Genomic DNA, 19,423 nt, shown 5'->3' with positions numbered 1-19,423 from the left:
GCTAGCGCTGTGCCCGCAGTGGGGATAGGATAGTGCTAGCCCTGAGCTGGCGAAGTGTCCGGGGTGATTTAATGCCTCGAAGGCTGTTAATACATCGCCCCGGTCGCTAATTACTGGGGGGCATTGCAGGGGACAGCCCCGCCGAGCGCACGTTAGGTATTAAGAAACATAATCCCACCCAGATAACTGGCGTTGCAGAAATGCACCTAACACTAGTTCATACATCTGCCCCATTGTGTGATAAACTCATATGTATAAATTCTATAACAAATAGATCTCTCCTCTACAGTAGTAATTGGTCTGTTATTGATTATTATTGGATACAATACCCAAAGAAATACATTAGTGATATTCAGTTATTTATTTTCCACAGTAAGTTGTTTTATAATATCTTGCACATAATCTCCTTGTTGTAGTATCTACTTTATGAGTTTGATGCAGGAATTCTCATACACATAGAAGGCAGCGTGCAGGGGCTCAGTGAAGGTGGCGGAGAAGGTGTACAGGTGTCTGATGGGGTCACACAGCTTGTAGAAGGACAGACGCCCGGCCTCATAGTCCAGGTATATCCCCACTGTCTGCACAGGAGACTCTGGATCTATAATTGTATGTATATTGTTATGACGTGCAATCAAATTGTCAATAAGGCTCAGGTTCCAGGACTTGTTATTATAACCAATGAATGATTCATTAGCATTAATCTTTCTCTCTATACTGTGACCGGCCACCCCTATCAGCCATTTCTCTGCCTCTCTCACATCCACTTCCCAGTAATGTCTCCCAGATGAGAAGCTACAGGAACTTATCACCTGCCGCACAATAAACCTCTCTGGTCCATCTGGTCTGTTCTGATTTACATCAGTATAAGATGCAGATCTGCGATCCCCTGATATAATAATCCAATTACAGGCCGTCTTTCTATCCAGTAATACATCAGCTTTCTCCATCACTGAGAACTGTCTCTGTATCTGTAGATCCATCAGACTATCAGCCACGAGGGAAAGTCCCCTGTGTAACATCAGTGAGATTATTCCCTCATCCACACAGCCAGCCGCTCTTCCATCACTGGTGACATCACAGCTCCTGTGACTGATGACATCTCCTCCTGGATCTTCCTTCAGGACAGTTAATGGATCAGTGATGCTACAAATCTCCTCAATGCTACTAATCTTCCTGCACAGCTCATCCTTCTGTGTCTCCAGCTGTGTGATCAGATCAGAGACTGAGAGAGACATCTGTTCTACCTGTCTGGAGATCTCATCCAGGACCTCCCTCTCCAGCGTGTCTAACTTCTCCCTGATGTCTCTAAACAGATCAGTGACTCTCTCAGTGACCCTGGCGGCTTTCTCCTTCTCCTCTCTCCTGTGATCCTGCAGACGCTGCACTCTCCTCTCAGTTTCCTCTCTCTCAGACTTCAGGGTCTCAGTGACAGATCTCAGTGTCTCTTTTTTCTTCTCAGAGGCCACAGTCAGAAGTTCCACGTGGTGACCCTGGTGGTCCCCAGCCACCCAGCAGGATATACAGATAGCAGCGGAGTCCTCAGAGCAGTAATATTTTTCAATCTTTTCATGAATGGAGCATTTTTCTTCTGACCGGAAATCAGTGGGTTCAGTTAGAATGTGTTCAGTAGATTTATTGTGTAGAATGAGGTGTTTGTCACAAAAGGAAGATTCACACTGTAGACATGTTTTAGCCGCCAGCACAGGAGGGTCACAGTAAGTACAGAAGATCGGGGTCTCCTGCGGCAGGGTACCTAGGAAACTTTCCACAATGTTACACAGCTTCCTGCTCTTTGCCAGTGTCGGACGCCTCCTAAAATCTGCTCTGCACTCCGGACAGGAATACTCTTCATCCACCTCCTGTGTATCCAGCGCCTGCACAATGCAGTCCCGGCAGAAGATGTGCGAACATCTCAGGGTTACGGGGTTGGTATAAATGTTTAGGCAGATGGAGCAGCTCAGCTCAGCTCCCAGGCATCCAGACGCCATTCTAGGAAACAGGAAGAAACAAAACTTTCTGATGATTATTTATTATTTTTATTTATTTACAGTTTTTTATATAGCGCAGCAGATTCCGTTACAGCGTCTTATATAGCGCAGCAGATTCCGTTACAGTGTCTTATATAGCGCAGCAGATTCCGTTACAGCGTCTTATATAGCGCAGCAGATTCCGTTACAGTGTCTTATATAGTGCAGCAGATTCCGTTACAGTTTCTTATATAGCGCAGCAGATTCCGTTACAGTGTCTTATATAGCGCAGCAGATTCCGTTACAGTGTCTTATATAGCGCAGCAGATTCCGTTACAGCGTCTTATATAGCGCAGCAGATTCCGTTACAGTGTCTTATATAGCGCAGCAGATTCCGTTACAGTTTCTTACATAGCGCAGCAGATTCCGTTACAGTGTCTTATATAGCGCAGCAGATTCCGTTACAGTTTCTTATATAGCGCAGCAGATTCCGTTACAGTGTCTTATATAGTGCAGCAGATTCCGTTACAGTGTCTTATATAGCGCAGCAGATTCCGTTACAGCGTCTTATATAGCGCAGCAGATTCCGTTACAGTTTCTTATATAGCGCAGCAGATTCCGTTACAGTGTCTTATATAGTGCAGCAGATTCCGTTACAGTGTCTTATATAGTGCAGCAGATTCCGTTACAGCGTCTTATATAGCGCAGCAGATTCCGTTACAGCGTCTTATATAGCGCAGCAGATTCCGTTACAGTGTCTTATATAGCGCAGCAGATTCCGTTACAGTTTCTTACATAGCGCAGCAGATTCCGTTACAGTGTCTTATATAGCGCAGCAGATTCCGTTACAGTTTCTTATATAGCGCAGCAGATTCCGTTACAGTGTCTTATATAGTGCAGCAGATTCCGTTACAGTGTCTTATATAGCGCAGCAGATTCCGTTACAGCGTCTTATATAGCGCAGCAGATTCCGTTACAGTTTCTTATATAGCGCAGCAGATTCCGTTACAGTGTCTTATATAGTGCAGCAGATTCCGTTACAGTGTCTTATATAGTGCAGCAGATTCCGTTACAGCGTCTTATATAGCGCGGCAGATTCCGTTACAGCGTCTTATATAGCGCAGCAGATTCCGTTACAGCGTCTTATATAGCGCGGCAGACTCCGTTACAGTGTCTTATATAGTGCAGCAGATTCCGTTACAGCGTCTTATATAGCGCAGCAGATTCCGTTACAGCGTCTTATATAGCGCGGCAGACTCCGTTACAGTGTCTTATATAGCTCAGCAGATTCCGTTACAGCGTCTTATATAGCGCAGCAGATTCCGTTACAGCGTCTTATATAGCGCAGCAGATTCCGTTACAGCGTCTTATATAGCGCGGCAGATTCCGTTACAGCGTCTTATATAGCGCGGCAGACTCCGTAACAGCGTCTTATATAGCGCAGCAGATTCCGTTACAGCGTCTTATATAGCGCAGCAGATTCCGTTAAAGTGTCTTATATAGCGCAGCAGATTCCGTTACAGTGTCTTATATAGCGCAGCAGATTCCGTTACAGCGTCTTATATAGTGCGGCAGATTCCGTTACAGCGTCTTATATAGCGCGGCAGACTCCGTAACAGCGTCTTATATAGCGCGGCAGATTCCGTTACAGTGTCTTATATAGCGCAGCAGATTCCGTTACAGCGTCTTATATAGCGCAGCAGATTCCGTTACAGCGTCTTATATAGCGCAGCAGATTCCGTTACAGTGTCTTATATAGCGCAGCAGATTCCGTTACAGTGTCTTATATAGCACAGTAGATTCCGTTACAGCGTTTTATATAGCGCAGCAGATTCCGTTACAGCGTCTTATATAGCGCAGCAGATTCCGTTACAGTGTCTTATATAGCGCAGCAGATTCCGTTACAGCGTCTTATATAGCGCAGCAGATTCCGTTACAGTGTCTTATATAGCGCAGCAGATTCCGTTACAGCGTCTTATATAGCGCGGCAGATTACGTTACAGTGTCTTATATAGCGCAGCAGATTACGTTACAGCGTCTTATATAGCGCAGCAGATTACGTTACAGCGTCTTATATAGCGCGGCAGATTCCGTTACAGTGTCTTATATAGTGCAGCAGATTCCGTTACAGTGTCTTATATAGCGCAGCAGATTCCGTTACAGCGTCTGATGTAGCGCAGCATATTCTGTTACAGCGTCTTATATAGCGCAGCAGATTCCGTTACAGTGTCTTATATAGCGCAGCATATTCTGTTACAGTGGGCCTTATTCTGATCGGTGCGGATATTCCCGCATGCGGACGGACCGCCGATGTTGATCGTCTGCGCATGTGCAGAGGTCACTCTGCGCATGTGCAGGCGATTTCGCCGCACGGATTCTTTATACGCCGCACAGGGGGCGTAGAGGGGCGTGAGGGGCTACTTAGCCTCATTACCCTATGCATACGCCCCGCGTTTCATGGGCGTTCCCATGCAAACGCGGGGCGTATGCATGGTAATGAGGCAGTGACGCGTGGGTATGGGGCGGGCATCTGACATCGCCGGATGTCAGCTGCCCGCCCCCATACATGATTTCACACGGACAAGTGTCCGTGTGGTCTTGTGTGGCGGGACCTGGTGGAGCGTGCGGCCCTGCATTCGATGTTCGGCGACCATCGAATGCAGGGGCTGCTCCCAAGACGGAGGAGGCGTATCCCCGTCCAATTTCATGCGGATCGCCACATATCCGCGTACGGACGGCAGGTGGCGATCCGTATGGAAGGCGGGGATTCGCCTGCACGGTCGCGGCCGCATATTCTGATCGGGCCGCACCAATCAGAATAAGGCCCAGTGTCTTATATAGCGAAGCAGATTCCGTTACAGTGTCTTATATAGCGCAGCAGATTCCGTTACAGCTTCTTATATAGCGCAGCAGATTCCGTTACAGTGTCTTATATAGCGCAGAAGATTCCGTTACAGTGTCTTATATAGCGCAGCAGATTCCGTTACAGTGTCTTATATAGCGCAGCAGATTCCGTTACAGTGTCTTATATAGCGCAGAAGATTCCGTTACAGTGTCTTATATAGCGCAGAAGATTCCGTTACAGTGTCTTATATAGCGCAGCAGATTCCGTTACAGTGTCTTATATTGCGCAGCAGATTCCGTTACAGTGTCTTATATAGCGCAGCAGATTCCGTTACAGTGTCTTATATAGCGCAGCAGATTCCGTTACAGTGTCTTATATAGCGCAGCAGATTCCGTTACAGCTTCTTATATAGCACAGCAGATTCCGTTACAGTGTCTTATATAGCGCAGAAGATTCCGTTACAGTGTCTTATATAGCGCAGCAGATTCCGTTACAGTGTCTTATATAGCGCAGCAGATTCCGTTACAGTGTCTTATATAGCGCAGCAGATTCCGTTACAGTTTCTTATATAGCGCAGCAGATTCTGTTACAGTGTCTTATATAGCGCAGCAGATTCCGTTACAGTGTCTTATATAGCGCAGCAGATTCCGTTACAGTGTCTTATATAGCGTAGCAGATTCCGTTACAGTTACTGATATAGCGCAGCAGATTCCGTTACAGCGTCTTATATAGCGCAGCAGATTCCGTTACAGCGTCTTATATAGTGCAGCAGGTTCTGTTACAGCTTCTTATATAGCACAGCAGATTCCGTTACAGTTACTGATATAGCGCAGCAGATTCCGTTACAGTGTCTTCTATAGTGCAGCAGATTCCGTTACAGTTACTGATACAGCGCAGCAGATTCCGTTACAGTTACTGATACAGCGCAGCAGATTCCGTTGCGCTTTACAATAGTAGACAGTGATAAAACAAACTGGGTAACAACAGACAGACTTGGAGGTAGGAGGGCCCTGCTGCAAGCTTACAATCTATAGGGATATAGGAGGGAAACACAAGGACAGGCACCAGTAATAGGATAGCTTGTAGGTCCAGAAGGGAAGCTATATAATACATAAGTGCCTCAGAGGGTTATGCATATGGAACTTAAATATGATAGGCTTGCCTGAGGAGGTGAGTTTTCAGGGAACGCTTGAAAGTTTGGAGGCTGGTGGAGAGTCTTATTGTGCGTGGAAGGACATTCCATAGGGTGGGAGCAGTCAGATGAAAGTCCTGTAATAGTGAATGGGAGCTAGTGATCCGTGCAGAAGAGAGACGCAGATCTTGTGCAGAGCAGAGTGGTCAAGATGGGAGATATTTTGTGATAATTAGAGAGATATATGCTAGTGCAATATGGTTAATAGCTTTATATGCAAGTTGAAGTGTTTTATATTGAATACGGTAATATACAGGCAACCAATGGAGGGACTGGCAGAGCGGATCAGCAGACGATGAGTGTCTTGCAAGGAAGATCAGCCTAGCAGCAGCATTTAGAATGGATTGCAGTGGTGAGAGTCTGTTCTTGGGAAGACCAGTTAGGAGACTATTGCAATAATCAATGCGGGATATAAAGAGTGCATGGATAAGAGATTTGGTAGTGTCTTGTGTGAGATACAGTCGTATTTTGAATATGTTTTTTAGATGCATGTAACATGATTTGGAAACAGATTGAATGTGGGGAAGAAATGACAAGTCAGAGTCGAGGATGACCCCTAAGCAACGAGCTTGTGGGGTAGGGTAGATTGTCGAGTTGTCAACAGTGATGGAGATATCGGAATGGTAACTTTTCTTAGTTGGCGGGAATATAAGTAATTCTGTTTTGGAAATATTGAGTTTGAGTTGGCGAGAAGACATCCAAGATGAGATGGCAGAGAGACATTCAGAGACTCGGCCCAAAACCACTGGTGACAACTCTGGGGTTGATAGATAGATTTGAGTATCATCTGCATATAAGTGATACTGAAATCCGAAAGAGCTGATTAGTTTGCAACGAGAGGAGGTATAGATTGAGAAAAGCTGAGGACCTAAGACTGAGCCTTGCGGAACTCCGACTGACAGAGGTAGTGAAGAGGAAGTAGAGTCAGAGAAGCGAACACTGAAAGAGCGATCAGATAGGTAAGATGTGAACCAGGAAAGGGCTGTATCATTAAGACCTATGGAGTGTAGTGTTTGTAAGAGGAGAGTGTGATCCACAGTGTCAAACGCAGCAGAAAGATCTAGAAGAATAAGCAGTGAGTAGTGGCCTTTAGACTTAGCAGTTACCAGATCATTCACCACTTTAGTCAGTGCTGTCTCAGTGGAGTGTTGAGAGCGAAAGCCTGACTGAAGCGGGTCTAATAGGGTGTTAGAGTTAAGAAAGTTTGTGAGGTGAGAGTAGACAAGCCTCTCTAGTCTCTAGAGAGAGAGTTAGGGTCAGAATTGTGTTTTTTCAGAATGGGAGTAATCACTGCATGTTTGAGCAGAGATGGAAAAGTACCAGTAGCAAGAGAGAGATTGCAGATTTAAGGTTGGAATAAGCACAGGAGATAGATTTTTAATGACTAGTGCAGGTATAGGATCAAGAGGAGAGGTAGTAGAGTAGGAGGATAAGAAGAGTGTGGATACTTCCTTTTCATTTGTGGGCTCAAATGAAGAGAAAGTGCCAGAGGGTTCAGGTGTGGAAGAAAGCGGGTTAGAGGTTGTGGAGCATACCATTTCATCTCGGATGTTATCAATCTTGTCCTTAAAGTAGGAGGCAAGTTCTTGTGCACTGATGGTAGCCGGTGGGGGAGGAGGGGGAGGGTACAGAAGAGACTTAACGGTGTTAAAAAGTCGCTTAGGGTTGGTGGCATGAGAAGAGATGAGAGATTGGTAGTAAGTTTGTTTGGCCGTGTCCAAAGCATTGCAGTAGGAGTGGTAGCTTATATGTGAGGAAGTCAGTCATGTTACGAGATTTGTGCCATTGACGTTCTACTTTACGTGACTGATTTCGTAGTTGTCTTGTTGTTTTGGTGTGCCATGGTTGGCATCTAAGCCTACGTGGGGTATAATGGGTCGCTGGAGCCACTTCTTAAAGGGCTGTTTCAAGAGTCAGGTAGAGGTGGGAAACAGCAGAGTCAGGAGAGGTAAATGTAGAAATTAGTGAGAGCTGTTGTTGGAGTGAGGTGGAAAGTTGTGGAAAATTAATAGCATTAGTATTTCTGCGGGTTAGAGTAGGCTTCCATGATTTCTGTGTCAGTGAGCTTGGGGTAATGGAGGAGAGCAAGAGGGTAATGAGATTGTGATCAGAGAGAGGGAAGGGAGTGTTAGTAAAATCAGAGACTGAGCACAGCCTGGTGAAGACAAGGTCAAGGCAGTGGCCTTCCTCATGAGTAGAGGTGTCGGACCACTGGGAGAGGCCGAGAGAGGAGGTTAGAGAGAGGAGTTTATTTATTATTATTTATTATTATTATTATTTATTAACAGTTTCTTATATAGCGCATACATATTCCGCAGCGCTTTACAGAGCATAGTTATTAGCAAAAACACATAACGAATTACAGCACAAGACAGTTTAGGACAAGTACATGGTTAATATGGATAGTTGTGTCAGGGGACAGGACACTGAAGCAAGCATCACGGTGGCAGAGGTTTATATATTCTAAGAAAGGCACATGAGGAGAGAGGGCCCTGCTCGTGAGAGCTTACATTCTAAAGGGGAGGGTTAGACAGAGTTTGGAGGCATGCAGAGATGGTGGACTTGTAATATAGGATACAGATTATTAGACCGTGCGCTGATAAGCAGCTAGTGGAAACCAAACAAAAAAGTGAAAAGCCACTTCACACACAATGATACAATACCATACAGAGTATGAATGATTTCCTCAGCGCTAGTAATGATTCTTTCTTGTTCTCATATGGGATGTACCCAAAAAGAAAAAAAAGAAGAAAAGAACAATAGTGTGATATTGTTTCTAGGTTTTTCAATATAACAATGTAGTACGCCTTTAAATGTAGAAAACTCGTACCAGATTCTATTGTCTACCTGGATATCAGTAGACAACAGCGTTTTTGGTTTGAGGGGGATAAAACACCACCAGGGGATCCACTTTTGTCTTCTTTTTCCAATGTTACATTAAACTCAGAGGGATAAGAAAGACATCATGGTGCAATACGTTTTTTAATGTTAAAATTTCTTTAAAAATGTGCACGGAAGATATAAACAGAGGACTCTCACCATGTGAATATGTCCACAATGCAATTGTAGACAATCAGAGCATAAGATGGTAAAGAACAGGCGTCCCTGGAAACTCCTTCACAATGATCAGAGCCTCTGCAATCCTCCTCAGCATTCAGGTAGCCGACCGGTTTCAATACAAAGTATCTTCTTCAAGGCTGATGAATGAATAGCACCTCTGGTATTATACAGCACCCTTGTAATTATGCGGGACACATGGCAGCACCCCTGGACTGGATATGGCACACTGGGCAGCACCCTTGTATTGAGGGCCCTCAAACACATTGGAAGCATATCTTTCTACACTTCTCTACATGTAAAGGGGTGGTGCTAGGTGCAACATATCAGTCCAGGGGTGCTGCCCAGTGTGCCATATCCAGTCCAGGGGTGCTGCCATGTGTCCCGCATAATTACAAGGGTGCTGTATAATACCAGAGGTGCTGGTCATTCATCAGCCTTGAAGAAGATACTTTGTATTGAAACCGGTCGGCTACCTGAATGCTGAGGAGGATTGCAGAGGTTCTGATTATTGTGAAGGAGTTTCCAGGGACGCCTGTTCTTTACCATCTTATGCTCTGATTGTCTACAATTGCATTGTGGACATATTCACATGGTGAGAGTCCTCTGTTTATATCTTCCGTGCACATTTTTAAAGAAATTTTAACATTAAAAAACGTATTGCACCATGATGTCTTTCTTATCCCTCTGAGTTTAATTGAACATTGGAAATAGAAGACAAAGTGGATCCCCTGGTGGTGTTTTATCCCCCTCAAACCAAAAACGCTGTTGTCTACTGATATCCAGGTAGACAATAGAATCTGGTACGAGTTTTCTACATTTAAAGGCGTACTACATTGTTATATTGAAAAACCTAGGAAACAATATCACACTATTGTTCTTTTCTTCTTTTTTCTTCTTTTTGGGTACATCCCATATGAGAACAAGAAAGAATCATTACTAGTGCTGAGGAAATCATTCATACTCTGTATGGTATTGTAGAGATGGTGGACTGTCAATAGCAATATTGAAGTCACCCAGGATGACAGTGGAGATGTCAGAGGATAAGAAATGGGGAAGCCAGGCAGAGAAATCTTCTAGAAATTGAGTTTTGGGAAACCCAGGTGGGCGATAGATAGCAGCAACACGCAGAGAGAAAGGGGAAAAAACCCTAATGGAGTGAACTTCAAATTATATAAATGTGAGTGAAGGAACTGGTGGGAGAACTGAGTATGTGAAGGCTTGTGACAGTAATATACCAACTCCACCTCCTTTACAGTTACCAGGCCTGGGGGTGTGAGTGAAGTGGAAACCACCATGTGACAGTGCTGCAGGCGAGGCCGTGTCTGATTGTGTGAGCCAGGTTTCTGTAATGGCCATCAGGTTGAAGTTGTGAGAGATGAAGAGGTCATGGATGGATGTTAATTTATTGCAAACAGAGCGTGCATTCAATAGGGCAATAGGTCAATACAGAGCAGCGCAGAGGGTGAGGTTGAGCAGTAACGTCCACACCACAGCCAGAGACATGATGAAAGTTATAGTATGCTGGGAATGGCTGTGTGGGGGGAGGAGATAGCAATAACATGCTGTTTATGGGGCTCATTTATCAAACAATATTGGCAGTGGGCAGCTGCAAACAGGTCCGGCGCCACCACCAGGCAGCTTTAGGCAATTGTCCATGGGCGCTGGCCACTGAAGGGTGGCACCGCACAACCACATTGTATATGCTGCATTGAATTGAACTCAACCACTTTAAAAGCTGAGGAGTTTATGCAGCCATCAGGTGCCCACGTGTGAGCAGCCCAGCCGCTAGCACTCAGGGACAGACACCAATTAAAGTAAGCAAGTAGCACGGCTAGTATGCTACATTCAGTGAAACCCCTCACCCCCTCCGCAGTTGAACACAGCAGAACTGTGCTACATAACTAGGGTTACCACCTGGGACCTTTAATTCCGGACACATGTTAATTACACAGGTTCTGTGGCAGTTTAAAATCAGGTGAAGTGGAGTCTTGAAGTCAGCCAGCCACAGAACCTGTGTAATTAATATGTGTCCGGAATTAAAGGGACTAGGTGGTAACCCTATACATAACCGACCCCCCCCCCCCCCCCCCTCCCGGAGGGGTTCTTTTTACTTTCCCAAACATTGCATGCAACCCCCCTCCATCCCGCAACTGCCATGCCTCCTGGATATAAACCCCCCCCCTCCAAAAAAAGGATTTATGTAATCTGCTGCCGCCACCAGTTAATCATTGCTGCTTCTCTCCTCACAGCTGAGTGCTAGGATCAGCACAGGAGGCAGACAACACACTGCTGCAGATTGCTCTGCTTTTGTGCAGCTAACTCAGGGGTAGATGTGTCGTTATGGGGGAGAAGCGGTATCAGCGCACGTTGGGGGAAATTTACTAAAGGAAATTTGTAAAAAAAAATAGGTGTATTTGTATCCAGAAATACACTTATTTTTTACATTTACTATCCCGAAAATACGGCAATTCGTATTCGTATTAATAGCACATCATTACATCTACGAATTGCCGTATTTTCGGGATAGTAAATGTCAAAAATAAGTGTAGGTACTGCTTTCCTAGCACGGCGCCCGTCTCATTGATTGTATGCCTTAAGTTTAAGGTACTTAAGGCATACAATCAACGCGATGGACCCGATTTTTTTAATCTCATGGATCTTATGCATCCATAAGATGCATGAGGTCCATGAGGTCCATGAGATCCATGAGATAAAAAATCGTGAGCCCCCAATAACCATTGTTAACACCACCAGCACTATCAATGCCAACCCGAAGCGTGGTGAGCGCAGTGAGCCCGCGAGGGGAGGCGGTACGCGTCCTCCAACCTTTTCAGGTACTCGTGGAGTATCACGGCTCCCACGATGGCCATCGCACGGGAAAAAATCGCATGTGATTGCATGCGATTTTTAAAAGAAAAGCATCCAAATGCATTGAAATTAGTATCAAACATGTTCAATAGCCCCTAAATGTCATTTTTGAGGCTGTACCACCCCCACTATCAACGCAAACCCGAAGCGTGACGAGCGCAGCGGTACGCGTCCTACGACCTTTTCATACCCCCACTATCCACAGTCGGCGCGGAGTTGAGAATAGAAAGTGTGGCGAGCGCAGCGAGCCACCGAGCCCGAAGCGTGGCGAGCCCCGCGAGGGGACACGGATACCTTCACAGGTATACGCGTCCCCTCACGGGCTTCACAGGTGTCCGCATCCCCTCGCCACGCTTCGGGCTCGGAGGCTCGCTGCGCTCGCCACACTTTCTATTCTCAACTCCACGCCGACGTGGATAGTGGGGATATGAAAAGGTCGTAGGACGCGTACCGCCGCCCCTCGCGGGCTCGCTGCGCTCGCCACGCTTCGGGTATGCGTTGATAGTGGGGGTGGTACAGCCTCAAAAATGACATTTGGGGGCCAATGAACATGTTTGATACTATTTTCAATGCATTTGGACGCTTTTCTGTTAAAAAACGCATGCAATTTTGTAAAAAAAACGGTAAAAACCGGCAAAAATCGCATCCCATCGCATGCCATGGCATGCCACTATATATGGCATGCGATGGCATGCGATGGGAGCCGTGATAATCCACAAGTACCCCTTTTCCTACCACTACTATCCACATCGGCGTGGAGTTGATTTTATATAGTGTGGCGAGCGCAGCGAGCCACCGCGCCCGCAGCGTGGCGAGCGCAGTGAGCCCCGCGAGGGGACGCGGACTACTTTACATGTATTCCGCGTCCCCTCGCGGGGCTCACTGCGCTCTCCACGCTTCGGCTCGGTGGCTCGCTGCGCTCGCCACACTATATAAAATCGCCGACTTGGATAGTGGGGGGTATGAAAAGGTCGGAGGACGCGTACCGCCGAACCTCGGGGGCTCGCTGCACTCGCCACGCTTCGGGTTGGCATCAATAGTGGGGTGGCGTTAACAATGGGGGGGCCATTTCACCCATGAGGGGGGGTTAGCAATTCAAATTGGGGTTTTGGGGGCTTTTTACATTGATTCCAATGTAAAAATCTCGTCGATCGCGTCGATTGCATCATCTCATGCATCTTATGCCGCGCAAACACATAAGATGCATGAGATGCTTGAGATATCAGCCCTACACATACAATCTAGGTCGTGGGCACCGTGCTAGGAAAGCAGTACCTAAGTGTATTTCTGGATACAAATACACCTATTTTTTTTTTACAAATTTCCTTTAGTAAATTTCCCCCATTATGTGCACTGATTCCAATTCTCCCCCATGTAAAAAGCAGCCGGGGTATGTAAAATGCACCCCAGGCCGATATGCAGAGCAAATGTATGAGCGGTCATCAGCGCTGACCGTTCCGCCCCCTGCAGTTATTGACTTTGACAGCTGCAGGTGGTGATACCCTATCCTGACAACAGGGACAGAGATTTCCCTGCTGCTGGCTCTGTGCTGCGCTGGAGTGAGTAGCGAGATCCTGCGCATGCCTGGTACAGACATCACCGGAGGGGAGTTTGTGCTCCCCCACAGCAGACAAAATGTTAATACATCTTGTCGGTCTCCCCTCCGCGATAAGCGCTGCTATAATACATCTACCCCTGAGTCTCATGTTACTGACCAGTGGTGGGCTAGGCAGGGGGGCAGCGATAAAGCTGTCTGTGAGCTGAGTGTGCTCATACTTGACTGTGCCTGTCTCTCAGCTGTCAGCGTCAGGCTACTGCACAGTGCACACTGTAGTCCTGTTCATCAGACAGCATCCCGAACAGGGCCACCATAAGGGGAAGAGGGCAGCCCACTATATCCCATTTCTAATACCCCCCAGCCACAGTCATACTCAGAGACAGCATGTGGGATTGAATCATTGGTCACACTTTCATTTAAAAGTAAATAAATAATATAAAATACTCACAGTTGCAGGGTAAGGACAGAGAATGTTGGGCAAGTCAACAACCTGTCTATGACGCTCATTGATTTCATGATGGGGGCGTGCCCACGCAGTAGGCACTCTGGCACGCAGCCGTCGACAGCTGGAGCCTGGCGTGCGGCCCCTTATAAGGGTAAATCTGCAAACCTCAGCTGGTTCCCCCCTTTCCCATGCACCGCTTCTTCCCGCCCTGCTACATACATCAATATTCCAACTGTGACATAATGCATAAACAGTAAAACTACCTTTCTTAAACCCGGTTACCCAACCACGTCTACCTCCACCTAATCACATTACTTTTTAACAAATGACCTTAACATACGAATGTATTCATACATGATCACATTCACTTTATTCCAGAACTTTCTTCTTCTTATTGTTATTTATTAATTTTTATTTATTTATGTATTTAAAGGAATTACACAACAACTGTCACACAGCTACCTCCCACCTGCCGGCAGGCATCAAGACATTACCAAGAAGGGTGGGTGGGTGGGCGGGTCTGTTTTTCTGCTCCTTCTGTGTTGAATTCTGTCTGTCCCCTGCCATTTAACTGTCTAATGGTTGGCCCATCCAGCTCTGTGCTGACTGGTTGCCCCTGCCAGTACCGCCGACAGGGGGTCTATGGGGACAAGTGTCCTGGTCCCAGCCACTCTGACAGGAGGGGAGAGCCCGCAGCACCCCCCTGCCTCTTTACTACTCAGCCATTGGCCGCAGCCGGGCCCTAACATCTGGCCGGCGGCCTCCAATCCCCATTGTAATAATGTGCCCTGCTGCTGGGGCAGCCCCCTTGTTCCCAGCACTGGAGGAGAAACAGCAGCAGGGTGGAGAGATGGAGCTGTGTCCTCTAGTGGACACAGCTTCGACCGGTGCAGGGATCAGCTGTCTGATCCCCGTGCCTGTAGTATTGGTGCGGCGGCTATTCAATCTCGGCGCCATTGTGGCCGCCTATAGAAAACACCGCCCGTGGCGTTTAAACCCTGGTGCCACTTGGGAGCCATTCATGGCTCCCGAATCGGCAGCCAATCATGGCTCCCGAATCGGCAGCCAATAGAAACCAGCCGTGGAGAGCCAATCAGCGCTCGCTGCTCTGTACTCCACCCCGCCCCTGGCGTCTAACGCCAGACGTCGCTGGGAGGGTGACGAAGGAAGTCCCCCGACGGAGGAGCGCGCGGCAGGAGGAAGAAGCTGGAAGATGCCAGGACCCCTGAAGAGGACCTCCAGCGGCATCTGGCAGAAGGGAAGAAGCGTCGCCACCACTGGCCAGGACGGGCCAGCAGCAGAAGAAAGAAGATGGTGGCTCCTGGAGAGGCCAGCGGGGGAGGAATGCAAAAGAGCTAACAAAGCTCCCCCCCCCCACAGCCTCTCCCAACAGCAGGTAGGCAGCCCTTGGGCCACCTACTCCCTAGACCACTGGGTGTCGGGCACTAGGCCCATGGGTAAAGTCAGGCCTGTGAGCACCTTAGTCAGGCCCTCTTGGCCCATGGGCATATAATTGTTGGGCCCTCCTGGCCCGTGTTGTAGATGGTTTCTTTAGGCCTGTGGCCCCTACCACTGGGCATTAGGCCCTGGTATAGGTAGTCAGGCCCTCCAGGCCTGTGGGGTCCAGTATAGGTTGAGCATTAGACCCGTGGTCCCATAACCGGGCACAAGGCCCAAAGCCCCTGTAGGTCGGGCGCTAGGCCCGTGGGCTTATTCAGTTAGGCCTGTGCCCTATTCAGGCACCAGGCCTGTGCCCCTATTCAGGCCTCTAGGCCTGTGCCCAGTCAGGCGTTAGGCCTGTGGCCACTGACAGGCACTAGTCCTGAGCCACAGTTAGGAGTGGTTGAAATGTAAAAGTCACTGGTGTCGTTTATCGGTAGGCACTAAGCCTAGAAGTGTGATTAAGGCCCTAGGTCTGCAGGTGGGTAGGGAAGGGCTATAGGCCCAACATTGTGGTTTACCCAGAGCGTGGGGTTTCCTGTAGGTGGTTGGGGTAGGAGGTGGACGGGCTGTGCGGCAATCCCCTCGCTTGGCCCCTAGTAGGGAACGGGAATATTTAGAGTGTGTAAGCTGGCCAGCTCTAGTTAGGAAGGGCGTAGTGACACCTGAAAATAAGCAGAGGTTTAAACAGACGGTTTGTGTTCATACTTGTATACTGTTGGTATATTGTGTACGTGCAGAGCAAAGTTGTTTAGGCTGTTATAGTTGTTTTGTACCACACACTTAGTCAGTTCTAGAGCTGTGTGTTGTAGTTAAGTAGTCATGCCATGTTTAGGTTGTGTTAGGCTCTGCACGTTTTTGGTGTTTTTGTCTCCTTACAGGGATATGTGAGGAGAACTGAGGGGTGTAGTACAAGATCAAGGATGGTGAGTGTCATCTTGTCCCTCTGTGTGTCCATCTCTGCCTATCTTCCTTCCTTCTTTCATAAGGGCGTACGTGGATCTTGCACCCCTGTGCAAGGTCAACTCATCACTTAGGTGCGCAAGGGACAATAGGTGACACTCTGGGTTCTGAGGACACGTGCCGATGATGACGCTCCCCAGAGCCCGGAGCTCCTTTTGTAGAGACATCCCGGGACGGAGGGCGCATCGGTCTGCGCTAAGGAGGAACTATGCTTATCACCTCTCCTTCCTCCTAGGTATTTGTGTCTGGGTGTCAGAGTTTTCCAGGACCGTGGTTCATCACGGCCTGAAGGTGATAGGGTTCGGAGCCAGGTAAGTGGTCTGGTTACCCCTGCACTGCAGCAGGCACCACACCGCACCACCCACGATCCCCCTCTCACACCCATCACATCGGCTGGCTACACTTTGTCTGCAGCACACAGCACAGCACATCAGTGCCTGCCACCTGCTGCCTGCCTCGGACATTAAAGCAGGCAGTGCGATGGGCAGCAGAACAGCTGACAGTTGCCATATAGCACACACAAGGATTTTTTTTATTGTTTGATTTTTTTTGTGGGGGGTTGCCCAGTCTATCTGGGCCGTCTCGGGCCCCTCAATATCTAGTGGCAGTCCTTGCCCCTGCACCTCGGGTGTGAAATGGGGGGAGGTTTAGGCATTCCTGCTAGGTCCCCCCACGCACACACAAGACGTTCCCACCAAACGGTCGACGTGTCGACCGCTGCTTCTCACCCTTATGTCGCTATGTTGCCATGTTACCTTCCTGCTCTTACTTAAGGGGAAGAGGGCAGCCCACTGCGTCCCTGCCTGACCATTTCTAATACCCCCCAGCCACAGTCATACTCAGAGACAGCATGTGGGATTGAATCATTGGTCACAGTTTTATTTAAATTGACTTACTTACAGTTGCAGAGTAAGGACAGAGAATGGTGGGCAAGGCAACAACCTGTCAATGACCCTCATTGATTTAAGACAGGGTTGTGTACCCGCCCACAATGTAGGCACTCTAGCACACCTCAGGGGCATGCCCCTGCCCACAATGTAGGCACTCTAGCATGCCCCCTCCTAGCAGGGCTGGCAATAGAAATCTTGGGGCCCTGTACAATGATATTTCTGGGGCCCCCACCTAATCCAAAATCCACACAACCCTCTTCTGTAGGAGCCTCATTTAACCTTTCGCTGCTCCAGATCCTGCTTTCAGGTGCAGACTTCTCCCGTTCTCAGTCCTGTTGGCCTGGCTCCTGGCTGCTGCCTTCTGCTGGCCTGTCACTTTCACAAAAGAACGCAGAGCACTACAAGCAGGCACGGAACAGACGACCCGCGTATGTGCTATAAAGTACAGGAGCCAGAGACTGAGGCTACAGTGCCAGCGGCGGGTATGGTTGTGCACCTCCGGCCACAGGCCATGTACACACAAAGAGTAGATGGCTCTGAGCACTGAGCGGCAGGGCACACACAGTAGACAGCAGTGGCACACAGTGTCAGTCAGACTCAGCCACACACAGATGGTGCACAGTAGACGGCCGGGCCGCGAGGGTCACTGACAGGCCAGCTAGAACAGACGTGGCCGTGATGGGGCATGGAAGCTCTGGGGCCCTTCAGATCGCTGGGGCCCATCACACTTGTCCCCTTTGACCCCCCCTGTTGCCTAGGGAACCAACCCCCACAGATCCCCCCCCTCTGGCACGCAGTAAAACGATCTTTATTAAACTCGGTTACCCAACCGCATCTACCTCCACCTAATCGCATTAATATTTAACAAATGACCTTGACATACCAATGTATTCATACATGATCCCATTCACTTTTTTCCAAAACTTTCTCCTTATTGTTATTTATTCATTTAAAAAATTTTTTTTTTAAATAAATTAATTTATTTTTAAAGGAGTAATACAACACACATCACACAGTTACCTCCCCGCCTGCTGGCAGGCATGAAAGCATTGCCAAAAGCGGGGGGGGGGGGGGGGGTTTGAATGCTATCTGCCCCCTGCCATTTAACTATCTCATGGCTGGCCCATCCCCCCTCTTTTCTGATAGATTGCCCATGCACCTCGGGTGGGAAATGGGGGGGTGCTAGGCATTCCTGCCAGAACCCCCATGCACGCACACAAGACATTCCCGACAAATGGTTGGCGTGCCCGGCATACACCTGTCTGCGGTGGGCCCATGGTGTGATCGGCATACACCTGTCTGTGGTGGGCCCATGGTGTGATCGGCATACACCTGTCTGTGGTGGACCCATGGTGTGACGGGCATACACCTGTCTGTGGTGGGCCCATGGTGTGACGGGCATACACCTGTCTGTGGTGGGCCCATGGTGTGACCGGCTTACACCTGTCTGTGGTGGGCCCATGGTGTGACGGGCATACACCTGTCTGTGGTGGGCCCATGGTGTGCCCGGCATACACCTGTCTGTGGTGGACCCATGGTGTGCCCGGCATACACCTGTCTGTGGTGGACCCATGGTGTGACGGGCATACACCTGTCTGTGGTGGGCCCATGGTGTGACGGGCATACACCTGTCTGTGGTGGGCCCATGGTGTGACCAGCTTACACCTGTCTGTGGTGGACCCATGGTGTGCCCGGCATACACCTGTCTGTGGTGGACCCATGGTGTGACCGGCATACACCGACAATCCCCCCCCCCCCCCAGGTACTTTTAGTTAACTTTTGGTACCTTAAGGCCAGGGACCGGGCCTGGCAGCTCCTCTCTCCATATCACGCAGCATGCAACAGTCTCGTGATGGTGGGCTCCAGGATCTGATCACAGATTTTTTTTGCTTAAACCACATGTCCACTATCCCCCTCTATATTATGCAACTCTGCCATAACTTGCATCCCTGACCCACTTTGTCTACCCCTTTTTGGGTTATAGGAGTATCTTACCCCACAGTATTTTTTTGCAGATTGTAAGTCATAAGTGTACCAAGTTTGGTTTAAATTGCTTCAGGCAATCCAGAGTTATACTGGAACATACTGTGTACAACACACATATCCATTTTTTATATAAAAAGATTAAGGGCGAGATTCTCTATCACAGAAATGCGGTAAAAACCCCGTTATCTGGGTTTTTACCGCATTTCTGT

General features: G+C 48.3%; 1 protein-coding gene across 1 annotated transcript in view; it reads right to left on the bottom strand.

Annotated features, from left to right (window-relative positions):
- Positions 1–354: 354 nt before the first annotated feature.
- Positions 355–19,423, bottom strand: part of LOC146021403 (tripartite motif-containing protein 75-like) — a 37,853-nt gene continuing 18,784 nt past the window's right edge. The window contains exon 2 of the mRNA XM_083155190.1: positions 355–1,989. Within this exon, the coding sequence (XP_083011316.1) occupies positions 420–1,988 (1,569 nt within the window). The 5' untranslated portion in view covers position 1,989 and the 3' untranslated portion in view covers positions 355–419. The remainder of the gene's footprint in view (positions 1,990–19,423) is intronic.

Source organism: Crinia signifera, chromosome 7, assembly GCF_055691185.1.
Source record: "Crinia signifera chromosome 7, ASM5569118v1, whole genome shotgun sequence".
NCBI lineage: Eukaryota > Metazoa > Chordata > Amphibia > Anura > Myobatrachidae > Crinia > Crinia signifera.
Note: the sequence above shows the minus strand (reverse complement) of the source record. Positions and strands in the feature narration are given on the sequence as shown.